The sequence below is a fragment of the Dreissena polymorpha genome, chromosome 3, assembly GCF_020536995.1.
Source record: "Dreissena polymorpha isolate Duluth1 chromosome 3, UMN_Dpol_1.0, whole genome shotgun sequence".
NCBI classification, from domain to species: domain Eukaryota; kingdom Metazoa; phylum Mollusca; class Bivalvia; order Myida; family Dreissenidae; genus Dreissena; species Dreissena polymorpha.
Window position 1 is genome coordinate 84,406,016 of NC_068357.1, and position 21,465 is coordinate 84,427,480.

Consider the following 21,465-nt stretch of genomic DNA (forward strand, 5'->3'; position numbering starts at 1 on the left):
TCAGGAACACTATGTGCGTTGCAGGTTTACTGGAAAACACGTTCACTAGATCTTCCAGTTTTGTGACTGTCCAGGATACGATTTTTGAAAACCGGCAAAGAGTCAACAAAACTGTTTACACAATTACAAAACGTTTCAAAACAGTGTGTGCTCAGCAATACACTAACCAAAACCGGAAAATCCAATCTGCGCCCATAATGAGCAACAAAAATGGCCATGGGAAACTTTGCAAGCCACATCATGCAATCATTGAGAGAAGTTTTAATTGATACAATATCAACACTTCCACCATTTACACGCATTATGCCATGATCATCAACAGAGATGCCAATCACTTTCTGAGCTTCGGAAGAAAGTGGCACTGTTGTCTTCACATATGTCGAGAACTTAAACCCGTCTTCAAATGCACAGCAGCAATCTGAGTAATATCAGGCATTACTGTACCTCGAACTGAAATACAAAACTAAATTCACACAATACTTATTTCATGAATTTTATACTTTCCCTTTAAGTTTAACCCTGACGCCTTATATGATCGTTGGTTATGAGAAAAATCAATTTTCAGCACAACAAGCACATTACATATTGACAAGTCGTCGAACTCAAATGATCGCTTGTGAAAAGAATTCACCATTTATATGAATAGCTCAGAATTTTAATATACCTATGCTCCTTCTTACTAAAAGAAATGAATTTATTTTTTAAAAATTGTAATATTTGGAATATCTTTTAATATGTATAATAACAATCACAAATATTTTTAATAATGTGCCTGCCCTGGGGTTCTAACCAAAAATCTTTTAAAAAATGTAATTTTACCAAACTATGAACACAGTGCCTTTAATAAAACAATAATTATTAATATATTTCATGTTCATCTGGAATAGGAAATAAGAAGACAGTTGATGAGAAAAAATACTAAAATTTGTCACCAGAATAGTCAATAACATTATATTAAAAGTTAGTTTTACACTTACTCCATTTCTTTCTCATAAGCATCAATGGCAGCCTTGTTAGACGACGCAGTTGAGATTTTCTTGATGGCCTCCCCAGCACGAGCCTCCATCTTCATAAGATTTCTACTTGCAATAAGCGTTATGTTTAGAGTGGTTAGGAAGTTATTTACCTTCACCGGCCTGTCCCAACTGACTTTCATTTCTGAAAAGAGAATTGAAACATGAAAACGAAATAAGGCCGTAGTTACTTAATAATGACGTCACAATTTATTTTTATAGAATCCATTCGTATCATCATTACTTATTAATTAACATGAATGAGCAATCAATTAGATTTAACAACACAAATGCGAAACTAAATATGAAAACTGAATATGATGGACAACGGGATGTTTCCTTATATATTACACGATAAACAAATATTCACTGGGAATGACACTTGAATGACACTTGGAATTTTAAGGGGTCTGAAAATATGTAAGAAGTCCAAAGATCAATGGCTATTGTACAATGATTAAACATTGATAGAAGTGGCAGGTTGAAAAATGAAGACATGCATACCTGTTCCAAGCTTGGTATTTACGTCAAAGCATGGTATTCCCCTGATCTTGAGATGGTGCTACTTTCCATAAGCAACACGGTTGACTTCTCTACAGTCAGGGTTTTCACAAACAACGTACAAATAGCCACTGAGGCCATTTTGTAGTTCGCCAACAATGTTATTTATTGTCAAAGGAATAGGACACATATTAAAAAACTGACCATACTGTAATTTGTTTAGCGAAACCTCCAGCTCAACTAGTAAATCAATCTTCTTCCATCCCCCCACCCACTTCTGCTTACTCTTTTCACGCCATTTAGCAAATGCGAATTGCTTTTCCGTGAGTCAATTTCACACAAATCACCGTCGCAGAGCTCGGTAAATGAATAATTGTTATCGAACACAACGTTGTTGATCGGTGTTTGCTTCTTTTTCGATTTTGCAAATCGCTCGCTTTTATATCGCACTTACATTTTGCTAAGAAAATGTCAACAACGGTGACGTCATGAACACAAATATTTTATGAAACGAATTAATTTAACTTAAAATTGAATTGTATAGTTATTAAATCTTAAAGAGATAAGCACATTTAACTCTTACATAAAAAAATACAAATTTATTTTGTGTATTTATTATAATTTCCGGACTTTACCGTAGATATCGCTTATAGCCGAAAAGCTTTCCGAATACGGCGATATCGACCGACTATTCCCGATCTCACTAGGCACCTACTGCCTTAATAAGTGACTGTAGTGTAACGGTTATCAATAAAGCAATAAACAGTGTAATCGCTGTCGTCTTGTAAAATTGAAGAAAATACGCGTTAACAAAACTCGAACAGCAAAAGTCTGCGCTATTATTAGAAAAACCACAAAATAAAAATATTTTGATTATGTTTTGTTTTTATACAAAACAAGAAAGTTTCGCGTATTTACCCAGTCCCTGTGATCTTTCCCCTGTCATCAGTTAATAATTAAAACAATTAGCTTTGCATTATTGGCAATAAATGTTGTAATAAATGTAATAGGCACAAATGCAGTACTTATTTACACTAATTTAGATGCACCTACCTTATTTACGCTTAACACGTTGCATTCAGAGTAACCTAATATTAGAAACAATTGTGTTTTATTTAAAGTGTTACGCATTGTCCGGTTACGCTTGCAGACATTTATGATCAATTAAGCCTCCGCGAGTGTTACAAGAGATTGTTTTATGATACCGATTGATAATTGATAATATTAAGGACACTTATATAACGAAAACCCGGCAGGAAAAATAGTAGTGAAAAACCTTTACTTCAAAATTAAACATCAAAGTACCGTATTTTAGTTATTATTTAAAGTATAATATAGTCAACATTTCCATATATAATAATCGAAATCTCAACGGATGCATTAATCTCACGTTAAAGTAGGTAAAGCTTTACAACTAATGGCTTGCATAAACTGATGAATTAATAACATAGCACGTGGATGTCATATCATGTGCTTGCCGCACTGCATCCTTTGGGTCCCACGTGTGTCAACGATAACGCCTGGTACATCAGTAAGCTGCGTACATCCGCTAAATGACACCTGCATTGTAAAACTAGCGATAATGCGGTCATCACGTGCTGCCATTCGGAAGATTATTTTTATTATTATTTAAACGAAATATCTTTTAGGTTTAAACCCCCAATGCTTTGAATTGACCGTTCCAAGGCGATGACCCCAGCTTTATTTATTTATGTGTTATGTATGTTGTTTTGTATTTTGCTGTTTTGTGCTGTTTTGTGCTTTTTTGTGCTGTTTTGGCAATTGGTCACTTGCCTTGCCTTGAATATAGGACCAACTAATTGTGTATAATGATAATTCAATACTGCTCCAGCAGCTGGAGTTTCACTTCTTTATATTGGACAGAAAAGTAATATACCGTTAAATATTGTTGTTGAATAAATACCATTGAAATGAGATCAAATAATACAATTTGCATTCTGTGACAATGTCTTCCGAACTTTTATTTCGCGCTTTCTTAAATGTTGAATGCAGTCTATTCAATATATACGCTGTGAATTTTAATAGTTTGATATAACTGACCTAATGTTTGATCAAGGACTCTTGTCAAGGAAAATACCATTACTATGGTGCATTTATTAGATCCAACATTGTGAAGTGTTTCAATGTGTGCATGTTGTATCTGCTTGTTTTCCTTCCAGACTCATGCTTTTGTTACCTAAACCATACAACGAATACGTTCATGTTAGCGCTCTGGAACGTCAATATCCGGACTGTTCTGGAATATTCTTAACTGCCGTGTCGACGAATACTATAAAACTGAATAATAAACCAGCGTTTAAGTGTTACATACATATATACTTTCAAAATTACTATGATACTTAAAAGGTACACCTGTTCTTAAGAACGTATGGTATGCCTTTTGCTCAAGAGTATCAGTGTTTTTAAGCAATCATCATTCAGTTGTTTGGCTGTAATAATGGAAATGAAAACGGTATGTGGATATGGCTGATTGATATTCCTTCAAAAGAATATGGATGTATTGGAACGTATCCGTAAAAGATACCAAGAAATTTCAATGTGGCTTACATCTGGGCATTCGATAATGATTTTGTACACGCATAGTACGTTTTACTTATTCATATGTTTTGCATTTGCATCTAAATGTCATAGCTTATTAAACTTTATTTTATATTCATAAGTATTCTTACCAAAATTAACTGAGTATTTCCATAGTATTTATTGAAATGTATCCGTAAAAGACACCAAGAATTTGCAATGTGGCTTACATCTGTGCATGCGATAATGATTTTGAACTCGCATATTACGTTTTATGTATTCATTTGTTTTGCGTTTGAATCTAAATTTCATAGCTTATTAAACTTTATTTTAAATCCATAAATATTCTGACCAAATAATTTAGTATTCCCACAGTTGAATACGAACTAATAGATAGGAATACCATATTTCACGTGTGAAATCTTTTTCATAATTCATTCTTTTGAAAGCGGACCATTTTTTTATTTTAAAACATCGTTAATATCCGTTACGTCCAAAGCACCAATGAGACAAACTGTCCCGTAATACGAATCACCAGTCAGAATATTAAAATTACAGTACTTTATTCACAATAATATAATAAATTCAAAACAAAACCAAATACAATAAAAATCAAGATTAATCCTAAGGGGAAGCCAGGGGTACAATATTGGTATTTGACAGAGTATATATACGGTTTTGTTGAGTGCTTGATTATTTCGTGACCTACGCCTGTCATTATTTAGCATCCCCCAAAGTATGCGATCCTCGCTTTACCTGGACAGGTGACATATTATCCCGGCGGACTTTATGTCCCTGTACGTACGGGTTTCTGTTTGCGTTGACATCTCCAATCTGTATCCATACCTTGAAGACACATCGGAATGTCGCTACTCCCCGCTTAATGTTCTTACCAAAAAATTACAATTGTTTTCATGCATTTAGCAAGTCACGACTTTCCGTATTATGTGGGATCGTCCTAATTGCGTGTTATGAAATGCGAATTACTTTGTTTTGTTTGTTCTTACCTTAATTACCAATCGTATTTACTTGGTTATAAGTTGTTATTTATAATCTTGTATATTTCTTGTATCTGCATTACAATTTGTTTATTAAATTATTTATTCCCATATAATTTTGCTGCGTTACGTCACAAAACCTGTCTATACACGCACGCTACTTTTTTTTTTAAATTGTGCAAGTCATATGATGTATTAATGCGCGTCTTAACATGTATATTGTAAATTGTAATCGTTGTTTTCAAAAATCTTGTCTACCTGTGTGTATAATAAGGAGGTTGGTATGTAATAAATGGCATATTACTAGACTGTATGGTTCCAGTGATTTGAATTGCAATAGTTGACTGTGTGCTGTATGTAATAGATAAATACGACTTATTTTTGCAAAAAAAACGTTTTTCATATTATTCGTTACAGTTCATACACCGATAAAATTCAAATAAATGGTTTAATTCAAGACTTTATTACTTTCATTTTTTTGGTGTGTCATATCCCTGGCAGACATGTGTATTATGATTTTTTCACGGAAATGGGATAATATCAAACAAACATTTTTATGTTAAGCACATGAATCATATACAAAACCGTGATAGAATCAAATAATTCCCGGCCAATTGTTCAAAATTGCAGTAAAAACATAGTGGTTGTATGTTCAACGCTTGGATTGCATGGTTCAATTCCATCGCACTATAACTCCTAAAAATTGGCATTACCGCAAAAACTAACAACCGTGCTAAAAAATCATTATTTTAGATTCGACCTGCCCTACCGGAATTTAAATATTATCCCAAACTGTCTTATGTACTCGTTTTTATAAATCTAATTAGGCAATCTAGAACAGCGGAGTTATAATCTGAAAAGCGTTACTCTGTATTTCAAACGAGATACAAATTTAGAATTTTAAAACAATGTCACTCATTCCCAATCAGAAACCAGAATTCGTACATAAAGGTGTAATTATAATACGTTGTAGAGATAATTGTTTTGGTAAAACTCATGTATCAAACATTCTCACAAAATACTATATCTGAAATGGAGAACAGTGCCGATGATAGCGATACCTAACTCTGATGTGTAATATACGTTCACTTTTTGCATAGTCACTTACTCAGCTAATATGTCTCGTGGGGTATTTAAAGCATTTAAAATACGCATCGGAGATTTCCAAAAATGTTCGCATAAGTGTAAGATATTTTTGTACAAGTTGTTACTTCTTGTAGCATGTGGTTAATGTCACTTGAATGAATTAAACCAATGAAGGCAAATTAAAATTATTTCGATACTAACATAATCAGACTTTACTTGCAATCACGTTTAGGTTTTGTTTATAAATCAGTCAGTCTCATGTTAGTATATCTTTTAGATTTTCTTATAGATAATGTAAATGAGAATAATTTAACTATATTATATGTTTACCAAAATAAGTATCATTTAACAATTGCCAAAATATTCTGAAACTGTATAATTAAATAATCAGTGACAAAAGAGGAAATAACTCTAGGACAGATTAAAATTTTTCGTAAGAATGCATTGTCGACTCTGTAATTATAAGAACTTATACTGTATGTGCTACTTGTTCTTTTATATGCTTTACAATGATTGTCTATAAATGTCTTTATAAGTCTCTTACAAATTAATTATTTCACAAGTCCCTATATTAATATGTATTTTTATTGTGCATTGTGTGTAATCGCAAACTTAGTACATATACATTTATATACACTAACTTTTCCGTTTTCAACGTTATGTTTACATAAACAGTATTATGGAATTTTGAGTAGCAAGATGAATGTTTTACTAATACAATGGTTGTAAAAGTACATGTCTGTGTTATACTTTATGCAATGCATGCGCCAAGTTCGACCGTCTGTGCCGGTGCCGTCGTCTCAGGTGAAAGTGTCGTCGAAAGTTCGCTATGCGTCCCGTATTTGCTCCGTTACCCTATATGTGTATCTTTATGGCTAAAATTTCTGCTAAGATAATAAAATAATAGGGAGATATAGTTTCACCTTGCCTGCATTTTATTGAATTTAATGTTGAATGAAAGCAATGTTTTATGAATTGTTTGTGCCGATTAGTAATAATAATTTCAAGTAAAGATGTCTTCATATTTTTTTTTTAATCGATCAAACGATTGCGAAAATGTGAACTCCCATTTTAATATGCACTAAATAATTTGAAAGATTTGGCTTCGACACAGTTGAAAGTCACAATTAAGATGACAAGGTTTTGACTTCCATTTATAATTGTTAGTGTATTGATCATATTTTATAGTGATTGTTAAGTCGGATGAATAAATAAATTAGCACATGGCTTAGCAAATGACGGTGTAAATTTTGCTTTCTTGGTGTGAATCAATATCAAAAATGTATTCTTAGGATCAACTTAAATATTATAAGCAGATACAAATGGTTCGCTGCAGTTAAAATCGCAAATAAATCAGTTGCCTTGGGACTCTTATCTTTTATTAACAACATCGTTTATAGATATATGGCTCCTAAACCTCATTCTGATCAGCCATTAAGCATAGTCAAGAGTGACAGAATATTTTCATAAGGTAATATTTTACTCAAGAGCAGTGCTCGTAGGGCTATACTCCAAAAAGTGCAAAATTGAAGTACCGTTATCTGATTACAAGTACAAAATATGCGCATTTCATTTTACAACAAGAAAAAGATATTTTCAAAACATCTTGCATGTCTATCAGCGAATGTGTGTTTATTGTATGCAATATTCCAAACGCTTTGCAATTACATTCTCGAAATACTATTAATTATATCAATTTTCAAAACACAGGCTTTAACAGGACATCATCTTAGATACAGACAGCAAATCGATTCCGGTGCGGTTTTCTCGACTTATCCATTGATATATTTTACCCTCGGTATAAAGATGACACACTCCACTACATTGCTTCGGATCGTGTTTTATATTGAGAAATAAACAGCAGTAAACCGAATAAAATAAAACAAAATGTAAAGAAATGTCCATTCATGAACATGTAAATGGGTATGAATTTGTACTGCGATATCATTGTGATCTAGCTCAGTTTAAATATACATGTTGACCTTTACTGATTGACTTTCAATATGTACTTCATTACCCATTTTACATAACTTATGAGGGGATTGTTCATAGAATAACTTTTACCGGTACATATCTGTATTTCAGTATTTCACCAAGTTTGTGCTTCATTGTCTAGTAACTTCTCCATTAGCGAAGCTTGACCAGGAAAAACGCTTCTGTACATTATCACTCTGATATGACTTTATATTGAGAAAAATCAAGAGAATGTGATGAAATAATTTAAAACTAACAGCACTAGTTGCAATTCATCACATTCTGAAGTTTGCGCATGCACTCTTATAACATTCAGATATGCTATCTTCCTTGACATACGCGCTCTCTCTAGTTTGCAACGACGGACATATCACCCTTATAGTTCAAACACTGAATTGTACGTCCTTTATTGGAAAAGGACGTACTTATAACTAATTAATTTCCATCTGCACAAATATGGTATAACAATGCCATGGTTAATTAAATGTTTAAATAAATGACGTATGTTCACAAGGTAAATGTCCACCTATGCTATAGAGAGGATATAATAATATCTATAATATAGAGAGAATAATGTTTGTAACGAAAATATAGAGATGAAAATACCCGTAACGAAAATAGTTTATAAGGTATTTTAAATACAAAGTCTATATAAGCTATTTGACCTCATGGGTATGACAAGTTCTGACAGCATAGTAATATTAAATCAAGTCTAGTCGAGGGCCACTATCAATGTTTCATCAAATACTCGTAAAACACGTTTGGGCTTGATGGGCTTAACAATGACAGTTTTACTAATAAAATATTAATTAAGTTTGCATCGATTAACGTGGCTAAAACTTAATTTGAACTAAGGATGTTAAAAATCGCACATGCATAGCGTCAAATATAAGTAAACATGATTGTAAGTTGAAATGTATAATGCTAGTGGTATATATGCATTTGCAGATTTGTAAGATTTCGATATGAATTCGTATTGGAACTCTGCTACAACAAAAAAGCAGTTACCAATATGAGATTGACGTATGCTGGTATTGCTGGTATATTTTTCTAAATTCATTTTCGTAACCAAGACTTGCACCTTTTACGGCTTACAATTTTTTAACTTAAAACTATTTAAATAAATCAATAAAACGGTGTATTAGAGTATAGTTGTGTTATAGTTCGATTAATGATTTCAACTACAATTGCAAATTCAACATGATGCCACCCACTTCTGACTACAATGTATATCGAACGTTTGCAGGGGACACATTGAAGCTTTTTTGTCACGTGAGTGTCTGTGTAGAAAGGAGCTTGGCTGTGGTGAGTATTTAATCTTCTCTTGCTTAACTTTAAATTTTTATGACAGAGGCACGCATTTAGTTTTAAAGCGGTGCGTTAATTGTATATGTTAAGTACTGACAGTACAGGTGTGACGATGCTTTTGAAAAGGATGGATATAAAAGCATCAATTTAAGTTTGTCTACATCACAACAATTGTGTATGTGGAAACGAAAATTTTGGGTACGACAAGTTTGTGTAAAAAACAAAATTGGGACCGAAAACAAATTTGGGTACGAAACAAAATTGGGTACGAACAATTTTGGGTACGAAATAAAATGTTGGGATACGGGGAAGTAGTACCCGTGGGGAACTTGACCCATTCAGAAAAACTGGGAGGCGGGTTTCATTCTCGAGGAAATCTAAAAATAACTATATTTGGAGTTTTCCCAGCGTCACAGCTTTTTAAGTGGCACCTGGCAGTTTCGTGTCTGGTTCCTGTCCCGAACCTCTCGATAAATTTGAAAAAGAACGGGAACCAAGCTGCCTTGTCCTTTATCAATTATAATCAGCGAGGCATGCCGATTGAGCAAATTTAGCTATCTCAATCGGACGGGCTCGGTCTTTTACATAGGTCGCAATTGTGAAGAATTGTTTCATGGTATGATAACTTAGACGAGCTGCTGCGCTCAAGCAGCATCGTCAAAAATAACTAATATCGAGAATGTTTGATTCAAGCGTTGTCGGCATTTTTTGCTAAATTTCAGTGCCAGGACAAACGACTACGTGTAAGAAATTATTTTAATTGTGATGGTTTCATTATGTTTGTACGCGAAACTATTAAAAATATTGCATTTTAAGTATATTGTTTACATATCAACGCCTGAAGAAATATATTTTTTGTAGGATAACAAAAATTCAAATCCATCGCTTTTATTGGTTAAAATCATCAAACATGTGAAGGTCAATTATTATAGATATAAGCGAGTTTTGGAGCATATTGCTTTTTTAATTTCAAGCACTTGTTAGGCTTAAACCCTATACATTTGAGTCAATCAATGTATTCGTCAATATTTACACGATCGCGATCATTTTTCTAAAATGTTTTCGTTCAAACATGTAATTTATTTTTTATTTAAAGGTTTATCGCATAATTGTATGCCCCCAAACAAGGCAATTGATAATGCATCTGTTTAAACAAAAAACGAAAACATGACAACATAAACAAACAAACATAACAAGGGAGACTTTTCCTCGAAGGAATGTTCTCAACCTTAAATAATTGTTTCGTTAAAACATTCTGTACCACAACGCATCCTTGGGGATTTTCTGAAAACACACACGTGTGGTACATCATTCAGTTTTAGAAGATCTTGACCATGATGCCACTGGTTAACAGCACGAGCATCGACATCGTGTTCACCAAACCTTCAGCTGAAATGGAGAACAACGGATAAGTGTTTGCATGCACTCGCTACACAACCTCTTTTAAGAAAATTGATGTTTTCGATAGCAGAATGCATTTAATAATATTAAAAAAACGATTGCTGTGTTGTTCTTCCTTACGCTTTTCATTCTTTAATAAATACCAAGTGTTAAATTGTATCTTTATTAACCGGTTATGAGTGCCATACGTAATAAACGATACACTTTACTTACTTGCTTTCAATATATCGACTTTATATTTAAAAGACTAGCAATATTTTTTTAAATAGGAGATGTATTGCTATTGTTTTTAACGATATTAAAGTGATTATATACTTTCTAATGTTGTTTGTTTGCGAAACAGATAAAACGTTAATGAACCAAAAACCTAGGATAAATGTTCAAAATGTACCCAGTTGGGGAATATCCAATATTCTTTGAAGGTTTGTTCATACGAGAATATTTTGATTAAACAACAATGACGAGTGAATGTGTCGGAATCGGCGTTAAATTGCTCGTTAAAATGTTTAATAAATTAAACCATATAGTTTCATAGCATCACATGAAATGTGTCGAATAATGTCATTTTACATTCTTCATTTGTATCCTTATGTTGGTATACGATTAGAGAAATAAAGCGTTCACACTTGCTTCAATGACTGTGTTGTTGGTGTGTTTAATGATTGAGGGATTTGTAAAAAAAAATGCTATCATTAATTGTAAATAGTATAGGCCTGATATAATGCAAACATATTTTTGCTTCAAATACCTTATGCCTGAAAACCGACAAATTAGCACTTCTTATTTATACGCTTTATATGTGTTAATATTACTTAAGCTATTTATGTTGGCTAAGATTTCTATGAATTCTAACTACGTTACACTTCAGACTAAAGTTCTTCATACATCAAGACAAAACTGTAACCGCAAAAGCTCTATATTTCATTTGTATATGGTGTATGTTTCGGTATGTTTTGCCAAATAACACTCTTTTAATAGACAATAAGACACAATGATAAACACGAAACTGCGTATTTCTGTTTGCCAATACGCATATTCGCTTACTACCTTTATATTGCATATATAGTTTTTATATGATTTACCATGGTTGAGTTTCATAGTTCATGTTTCTCGTAGCTTTTGTTCTGTGCATGTTGCATGATAAAGCACGGTTTACGCATTTTGGTATGTTGTATTTTACATAATATTTTTATGTTCAATATGTGTATTAAATCCATTTCATCCAACAATGGTGTACATATACAAGTTATGCTGCAATACGGTTACCCCCAGATTTGCTGCAAAGTTTGGTGGTAGTGGCAGTGTAGCCCGTGCTGCATGCGCACTTGTTGCTCACACAGGTAGAAGATGTGGGACACTTTGTACTCTTGCTTCCACTGCAATCACCGTCCACCCCTTACAGACAGAAAGGAATGTCATACGTACAAATGTAATGTGTCAATTAACTTTGAGTAGTCAGTAGAATATTTAAAAAAAAAATCGTTGTAGAGAGCACATGCATATCCGTTCTACCATAATTCTGCCTTACCAACTGCGCAAATCTTGGAATCAGCATTCAGGTCGCATACAGCATCAGTTGTCGTTACCGTGTCGCAGTCAGTGCTTGCCGTACAGACTATGCCTAGGTCTGAAATGATTATTCTAAATTAGTCATTGATCGTATAACCAACGGTAGTCTTTTATTTAAGGGAAGTAGCCAAATACAACATGATTTTTATGCTGGGAAAATCGCCTTTGAAAGTTTAATGCAGAGCATTTATGGTTTAAACCGGCTGAAAGTCGCATCGATCCTCAAACTAAGGCCATACTGATTTTCACACAACCAAGTGAAAGCAAATATTAACCTCATTACATTGTTAAATTAAAAAAAATCAAAATCGATATAATACCCGTTCTAATGGGAGGGGGGAGGGAGGGAGGGATGGTGGGAAGGAGGGAGGGAGGGAGGGATGCAGGCAGGGAGGGAGGCAGGCAGGGAGGGAGGCAGGCAGGTAGGTCCCCAATTAATTGTGTCTGGTAATATTATATCCTTACCTTAAATTAGTTCGTAACGGTTAACACTATATATATATATATATATATATATATATATATATATATATATATATATATATATATATATATATATATATATATATATATCTGTTAAAATAGCTGTTTATTTTCAATATGCATGTCTTTAGAGTTGCAAATTCCTTTTATTGTTAAATCTAAACTTTCATTGCTTAAAATTTATATGTATATGCCTGTATGTCATTGACCACTGTTGCCTACATTGTGTGTTATATGTGTACTCATGGGCTTAAAGCCTAATGTATTCTGAAATAAAACCATTATTAACTTATAGCGGGTCACTTTTCATTAACATGTTTAGCAAATATACAAATACACATTATAGCTGGTTTGTGTATAATCTAATATTGCATACCCTTGGGCAATTTGATAAAGAGCTTAATAATGGACACAAGTGCATTAATACGGTCATGCGTATTTACATTGTTGTGGTCGTCACACTAGGGTCGTTTTTCCTGGACGGCTGCCATTCTTGTGAAGAAAGAATGGTTTAATCTGTACTTTATCGTTAAGACAATTTCTAATTGCCTTTATCATAAAGTGCTTTAACTTTGAATCCCAAATATATAGTATTCAACCAGTCATGTATACTGTTAATTTACTACAGATTCGGAATACCATTATGAGTACATGCACATGAAATCATTAGTAAAGGTTGGAAGTTTATTATACTAGTATCTGCGTCATGACCTACAAGTATGTGATGAAACTATTTACCCATGTGACCATTATGTATGTGTCTCTAACAAATCTCCAAAAAGAGTTGTTGTTTATGGGTTTTTGGGGGGGAAGGACAACTTTAAATAATCAGCATATTACGATTTTTTTTTTTAATTTTCGTGTTTGAAGCATTTAAACACGCTCATTCATATCACATTTAAAGTATATAACCAAACATTGTTTTAGTAAAAATATTTATCCGTTGATACACTATCACGTTTTACAATTTACCAAAACATGTATATTTATATTTTATTTAAAATGCATCGGGTATTAGCATCTGTTCCGAAACAAAGAATTTTAATAATGCAACTGTATAAATAATAAACAAATTGAAAGAATGTGCTCAAACTTAAATTTCTTATAGCATAATATAAATAATAATAATAATAATATAAAAAGAAGAAGAAGAAGATCCAAAATCAGTGTTTATACTTTTTAAAACAGATCTATTGTCAACATTTTAATAACTTAATGTACTTACCTGCTTTGCACAACGTTTCTTGCTGCGTATAGCCTGTGGCACATGTACAGGATTTTGTTCCAGATCCTGTACATTCTGATTTTGGATTTGTTATCGTGTCGCAATCAGTGATATTCGAACAGGTTGTGCCTAGGTCTGAAATAATTATTCAGAATTGGCTATTTGAGTTACACGTGATACTATGACGCGGACCTATGCAAACTGTTTTATTCTTATTCTAAAATATACATGCCAACCGCTTTGAGTAATAAGTTTGTAAGGATAACCCAATTCAAATAATGCGGATTTATCGATTTTAATCATCAACCGTTTAAAGTTATTTCTGATATAAGCGATTTCCCATATTTGCATGTTTTGCATATGACCATGTTAATATAAATTACATTTAAGGTTAAACCCCATGAAGGTAGTCAATAAATGTTTGCTTCTATGTTAATACGATAGCGACTATTGTTTTTAAAAGGTTTGTGTGTGCGTGCTTGTGTGTGCGCGCACGCGTATGTGTGCGAATACATGTTCATTTATTACTCATTAAAAGTGGTTAATGTGTTTGCGCATCATAACATGTTCATACTCAAAGGCTTGATGATGCAATTGTTAGAATGATAAAATACAACTGGAATGATTATTCCAAATTAGTCATGGATAAATTCAACTCGACTCAGTTTATTAAGTAATTAAAGGGTCGTTTGTCCAAAATACAAAGTGTTTGACACAAAATATAACACATATTTTTGGTTGCGAACACATCATCTTACATATAAAATATATAAAGCTATTACATGTACATGTTCATTTTACATTAAAAGATATCAAAGTATTAAATTGTGTTCATAAAATGATAAACATGCACACATGATTTCAATAGTGTTTCATTATCTGTTTTGCTCATCAGATTATACAGGTCATGTACAGTATGTCCAACCATATTTCCATGCATGCAAAACGTTCAACCATCGGTCTATATTGCAACAAGTACGTTGTCAACATTCAATGTACTTACTTGCTTTGCACGCCGTTCCTTGCTTGGTGTAGCCTGTGATGCATTTACAAGTTTTCGATCCATCAGCCCCAGTACAGTCCGAGTTTGGAGTGGTGCCTGTACAATTTTGTGCAGTGGTACATGTGCCGTCGAGGGCTACAATGTCAATGTGTACTAATTATACTAAACCAATTTAACGTTGTATTAAGGTTTATCAAAATGGAACTGGAAACAAAGTTATTACACAAATATATTTACTTGTAATTTAAATCTTGGGTATGAAAGAAGTTGTGATATGGACGAAATTATTATATGAATAAAATAAGCGTGTGTGTTCCAATTAACAGTGTTTTTATCAACAAAGAGCCAGAGTTGATCCATACAATGAGGAAATGTATTGATTTCCGAACGTGAGACTGTATCATATTATGAGTAAATATATATACATATGTATATTCACGAGTAGCGCACGTATATACATGACCAAGAATTAAATACAATTTATATTATTTTCATTCAGTAAATCAAGTATTGCAAACTCATTTGCTAATGTTGGTATGTTCTTATAAAAATATATTTTGATGAACTGTCATCATTGTTCTAAGTAAATACAATTCCTTGTTTAATAGTTTGTTAACATGCACATCTCGTATCTATATTATAAGGATACACTTTGGCAGTGAAAATAAGAAGTAGCTTTATTTAAATTTATTAATGAATGGCATGTATATGAAACACAGCCGCAATATTGTTAACGGGATTTTATAGTTGAATTGCGGGTTTGCTCTACGCTTGTCGTTCCATAGACTTGTTTTTGTATGATAAAGTGCTGTATAAGCCACCTTAAGTATTTAATAATGAGGACGTTTTGTTTTACATTTCACATAAAAGTTGCATGCTGTCCAGTTATTCATATCACTACTTACTTCGTCCGCAAATCAACTCGATAAAATACTAATGACACAACTATATTGGCACGAACTCTATTTCATGCAACAAAAACGAAATAATCTAATTGTTTCCAGCAAACGTTTACGAAATGCGCATCTATGAAACCGAAATTAAACGGGAATCCTACGAAATCAACTTCAGATCAATTTTATTAACCGTCTAGAACATTATGCAGATTTTGTTATTAACGTCGTCGGCATTATTTAAAATAAACGTATTTCCCGAAAGATACAATAGAGTTTTATTTTGAACTCAAAGACAAACACTTGTATTGCCAGTTTAATTAACACAAACTACCCACATTTTTACATTCAATATCGATCAACCTGCGTCGTGATTTTAACTGTCAGTAGCTGTCCGTATTGAGTACTCAAAACGCTATATTGTGCACAATTTACTCCTTTGAACAATTGAAAAAAAAAACATTTGTTTTAAATGCACATATATGAAATTGATTTAGCAGGACACGTTTTGAAAACTAAAGCAAATAACGTAAGTAATACCATGTTAACTGAACTATGGCACAAACGATTTTTTAAAAGCCCATAAACACTCAAAATCATGTTAACATACCACATCTAGCGTTGAAATTTTGGCTCTTGCTATAAGGAACACTTATTTGTTATGGGTTAACTTTATTTTACGAAATATTTTGCAAAATATTCGTTGGTTTTTATCATTTATGTTACTTTACGATGAGAAAAATTCTAACCGACTCCATGAGACCACTCCAATACATTGACCAAGAGGATGGCGGCAACAACCAACGTGTAACGAAACTGAAACATATTGAAAAAATTGTTCTTTAACATTTCATCAGCGCTTATATAATACCATGTTCACGAATGTGGGTCATTTGACATAAATATGCTGAATGTATTTGCTTATATCTGATAAGATTTAGCATATTTATTTCAAATAATGCTGGTACAGCAGAAAAGTATTTGCATTAGTACTTTTTGTCCAGCACAACTTCTTAAACGATTGATAAAACGGTCCGTTTTTGAGTATAATTTCAAAACAGAATTGTTGTCGTCTGAGTAAACCGAGTCTTCAATTCATGGCAAAAAAACTAAAAATTCGTGTTTAAAGAATTAAAAATTCGATAAACTACTAACCAAAAATGCAATCTAAAACAAATACATAATCGGTTTTAACCCTGTAATTCTTGACCCTATTTCATAATTAAACCAGTGTATGCACATGAAATTTTGACAATTTAAACTTTTATAAAAGATGTAGTTACCATGTGTTTATACAACTGATTAAGTCCTTCTTTCGGAGACATAAAAACTTACACAGCGAAACATAGGCTATAATTGTTTGTGCATTTCACAATGTTGCACGCTTTGTTTATTTCGTTATGAACACATATTTTAATTCAGTTTTTTTGGTATTGGGACATCGGCTTTACGCCTTTGACCATTTACAAACACGTGAACAAAATATGTTCAAAGTGCATCAAGACAATACAAGTACACTAATGTTTATAAACACAAACAACTAGGAAACATATTTAATTATCATGTTAAACGTGTATGTATTGAAAACAATTAAAAGTGACACAAAGTAGACAAGATATTAAGGGGTTCATACCATCTTTATTTAAGAAGCAGCAAATACTTGTAATGTTTCATCACGCAGTTTCATGGCATCAGTAAGGAATCTGGCAAACTTGTTAATGACTTCAGTTTTGACAAGATAGTATGTTTTAAAATTTTGCTTGATTTGGCCAGTTTCATCGAATACAATATTTTATTTGTAAATCTTTAAAGACGAGGCAAGTTGGAAACAATTGTTTTTCGGATTCAATAGTGTTTGAATTACAAAGTTTACATTTGCGTTCATCTCTGGGTATGTTATTATATCTATCAGTCTCTTTTTCTAAGTTATGGGCGCTTAGTCAAAATCTTGGTAACTGTTGTTTATGAATTTTAGTACTAATGCTGTCTAAATAGTTATCATACGCGAATTCAGTCGTTTTAGTACTCTAATTTCGGTTGGTAATAACGTGTATAGTGCCAATTTAGGATAAATGTATCTTTTAATCTCTGGTGAACTTCATGAGAATAATTAAAATTGTAACTTAAATTATTGAAAAACATTTCTTGTTCTTGTTGTTGTTCAACGAATATTCAACGACTGCCCACCAGAGAGTTGGTATATTACTAGTATTACCCCTAATTAAATCTTTGTATTGAATCGTTCGTTTTACACAGTGTGCATCGAGGATTCGCGGTTTCGTTTAATTTTAATCTAAAAACTAAAGGCACGCTGTTTGCATATTGTAGAGAGAGAACATTTGCCTAGTTCACCTAAAACAGCGGCATTAGAAGTCTGTAAGCGTACACCCAGCAATGTTTTACAGAACTTAAAACGAAGTTCATCGACTTCATCAATGTTATAAATTCCCCATATTTCAGATGCATATACAATAATTAGAACAACACGGGAGTCAAAAAGCGACAGGTTTATTTAAGTAGTTAGCTTCACATTACTAAAAATAGACAGCAACTGGCTGTTAGCTTTTAAGGTTTATTCATTTTTTACCTAGATTGCTCTTGATATATTACCAGTTAATTGAAGTTTTAGATCCAGGTAGAAAAAATCATCAACAATCTCGATAGCCTGCTATTACAATTGCAGACTTTCTGGATTTGTGGTAAAGAATGCGGTATCATCAGCAAATAACAAAATTAATATTGATGATAGACGTGTAGACGATCTTTTTCGCTTAAACTATTAATACCAATACAATTGTTTATGTCATTCAAATAAATAATAATTGTGATAATGTCCCACCCTGTTTAACTCCAAACGTAACATCAAAAAATTGATAATAAACTATATCGTTATTATTTTTAACGCATGATTTAACTTTCTTTCATTCACAAATTCATATATTTCATATCTTAAAAATTTGTAAAACATGGTGCATAAAAGCATAATATTACACATAGTTGTACTAAAGGTTTAAACCATGTCACACACATACAAGGATAACACAAAAAAGAAGTAAATCCTTATTTCCATTGTGGTCCTTAATAAATTTAATGTTGTTGACCTAGAAACAACAACTAATTAAACCTTTATGAGCAAAATTGAATACACAATTAATCTTGTATATTGGCTTGATCATATTTAGCATTTTACAGCTTATTTCTGTCTGTACCTATTTAATTCACAAAGCTTTATGCACAACAGTATCAAATGTTTTTTCATAATCAATAAAACGCACTATAGTTTTGACTTATTGTTAATAATGTTCTTGATTATAGTGTGTAAAATAAAAATGCAATCAATAGTTCTACGATTATTTCTAAATTCAAATCGCGATGTGTTAAAACGTTTTTGTCATTCTCTTACCAAAAATTTCGATCGATTGTGCAATGTTATTGAGAAAGATTTAACTATAACATTTATAAATGTAATACCTCGATTATCCGATGCAACATTTGGGTGTTTTTTTTTAAATAGGAACAATAGCATCATTAAACTATGTTTCAGGATAAATACCTTTCTTGTATATGTAGTTAAATACATATCTAAATACGGAGTAATACACTCATAGCAGTCAATCACAGATTCGACATTTGAGTTAGTGCACAGCAGATTATTTATTCTGTGTTCGGAAACAAAAAGTGCATTATTTGCGCCAAAACCTAAATGTAAGCAACGTATGAAAGTACAACGAAATCAACATTTTGCCGAAAAGTCTTAGGTTTACTAGTATCAGCTTATTGCGGAGTGTTTTATAAAATAATTGGCAAAATACAGATTATGTTTATTTACAGAAAAATTATCATAATAAAATATGATAAAAAAAGATGATTTCGAGACACAAACAGTATCATGTTTGAAATATCTATATTTATATTGAGGGAAAAGAATATCATATTAAAAAAAAAAATTTTGCGTAACGAATTAAACAGCTACTAAATTTAAAGTGAATAATACATATTGGGGAAAGTCTGATGAATTCATCAATATATATTCCTAGTGAACACAGAATCCTTAGCTTTGATAGGAAAACACACTATGAAAAAAAAATCGTTCCACATCTCTTAAACATTAATTACCCTTTAAAACATTAACTTGAGCTTAATTGTGATTATCGACTCATTATTTTGTCATAAAACCAGGATGTTATGCAAATGAATACATTTCGTGTAGCCATTTTTTATTGGATATAAAATGAGTAACACTATTTACGAAGCTGTCCAAAGTAAATGTTTCAACACTAATCTTTTATATTATTATAATCATTATTATTATCATAATTAGCATTTTGTGTTCCTCTTTTGTCTCATACCGTCCCACTATGTTAACAATACATTATTTTCCTTCAATATGAATACCTGTTTTCTGCAATCAATTAATTTTATTAAGACAAACATTTAAAATATTGAATGTATGTCTATTTTGTGCATGTAGCTGAAATAGAATAACGAAACCAATTAGGTACATTTTGTCAGATTTAACGAAGATGTTAAAACACGTTTTATAAGTTATTTGTAATGACATGAACTAGTTGCATCAATCTATTTGAAGTTGAAATTACTTCTATCAAAAATTTAATGAACGAACATCTATTCAAAAGCCTATACGAAAAGAAACATGAATTCATAATGCGATTTGATTTAAAAACGGATGATTCTACTAATTAAAACGGCGGTGTTTATACAAAAATATATCGTTAGCTAACAATAATTTTGAAGAAGTTAAGTTAGCATAAAAAATACTTCGCATCGAACGTTTTGTGTCTTCAAACTTGATGTGCGTATTTACGTCAAACGTCGGGTCTTTTCAACTAATCAAATGTGATAATTTGACGTCAACTTCCATTCCGAGAGTACCGCAGTATTATTTAGACAACATCCCTATGTATCCCTATGTGAATTATGAACATTAAGCGTACATCAATAAAAATTATATAACATAGATTAACAATGACGACTTATTTGCATTTGTTTTCGTGTCAAACGTAACGCCTCAAAATTGTGACCTTTCGAAAATACGCAATACTTAAACATATCATTTGACCGAACTTGCGCTTATGAATGTCAGCACAGATGAAAGTGAAAATTACAATATTCTTGTTGTCAAAATATACTAAGAATATCAAAAGCGCATACCATAATCAGGTCGTTCGAAATCGGAGTCCGTATTAACGCGTCTTGGATCTTGAACAGAAACTGACTGCTAGAAGTATTGTCTTGAGATCCATTTTATAGTACCGCGCTTAGTTGCCAACGTCGCCATACACCGCGTAACCTCAACAATACACTAAATTTGTACAATGTGCCTGGACACGAACACACGGTAAAATGCACACTCAATCCTTGTTTTGAAAAAAATATTATAGAGAGTTTAAATTGCGGTGTTTTGCTGCACGGGAATATGGGGGGGGGGATCTCGTGAAAGATCTCACATGTG

General features: G+C 32.4%; 1 protein-coding gene across 1 annotated transcript; it reads right to left on the reverse strand.

The window, feature by feature from the left end:
- Positions 1 to 10,290: 10,290 nt before the first annotated feature.
- LOC127875056 (stabilin-2-like) lies at positions 10,291 to 21,251 on the reverse strand. Its single transcript, XM_052419880.1, has 7 exons — positions 21,165 to 21,251; positions 16,742 to 16,808; positions 15,100 to 15,234; positions 14,097 to 14,231; positions 12,348 to 12,446; positions 12,086 to 12,214; positions 10,291 to 10,807 (listed from the first exon to the last, which is right to left on the reverse strand). Exons 1-7 carry the CDS (start codon positions 21,165 to 21,167, stop codon positions 10,737 to 10,739), a joined length of 639 nt encoding a protein of 212 aa, XP_052275840.1. The 5' UTR covers positions 21,168 to 21,251; the 3' UTR covers positions 10,291 to 10,736.
- Between the last annotated feature and the right edge of the window lie 214 nt (positions 21,252 to 21,465).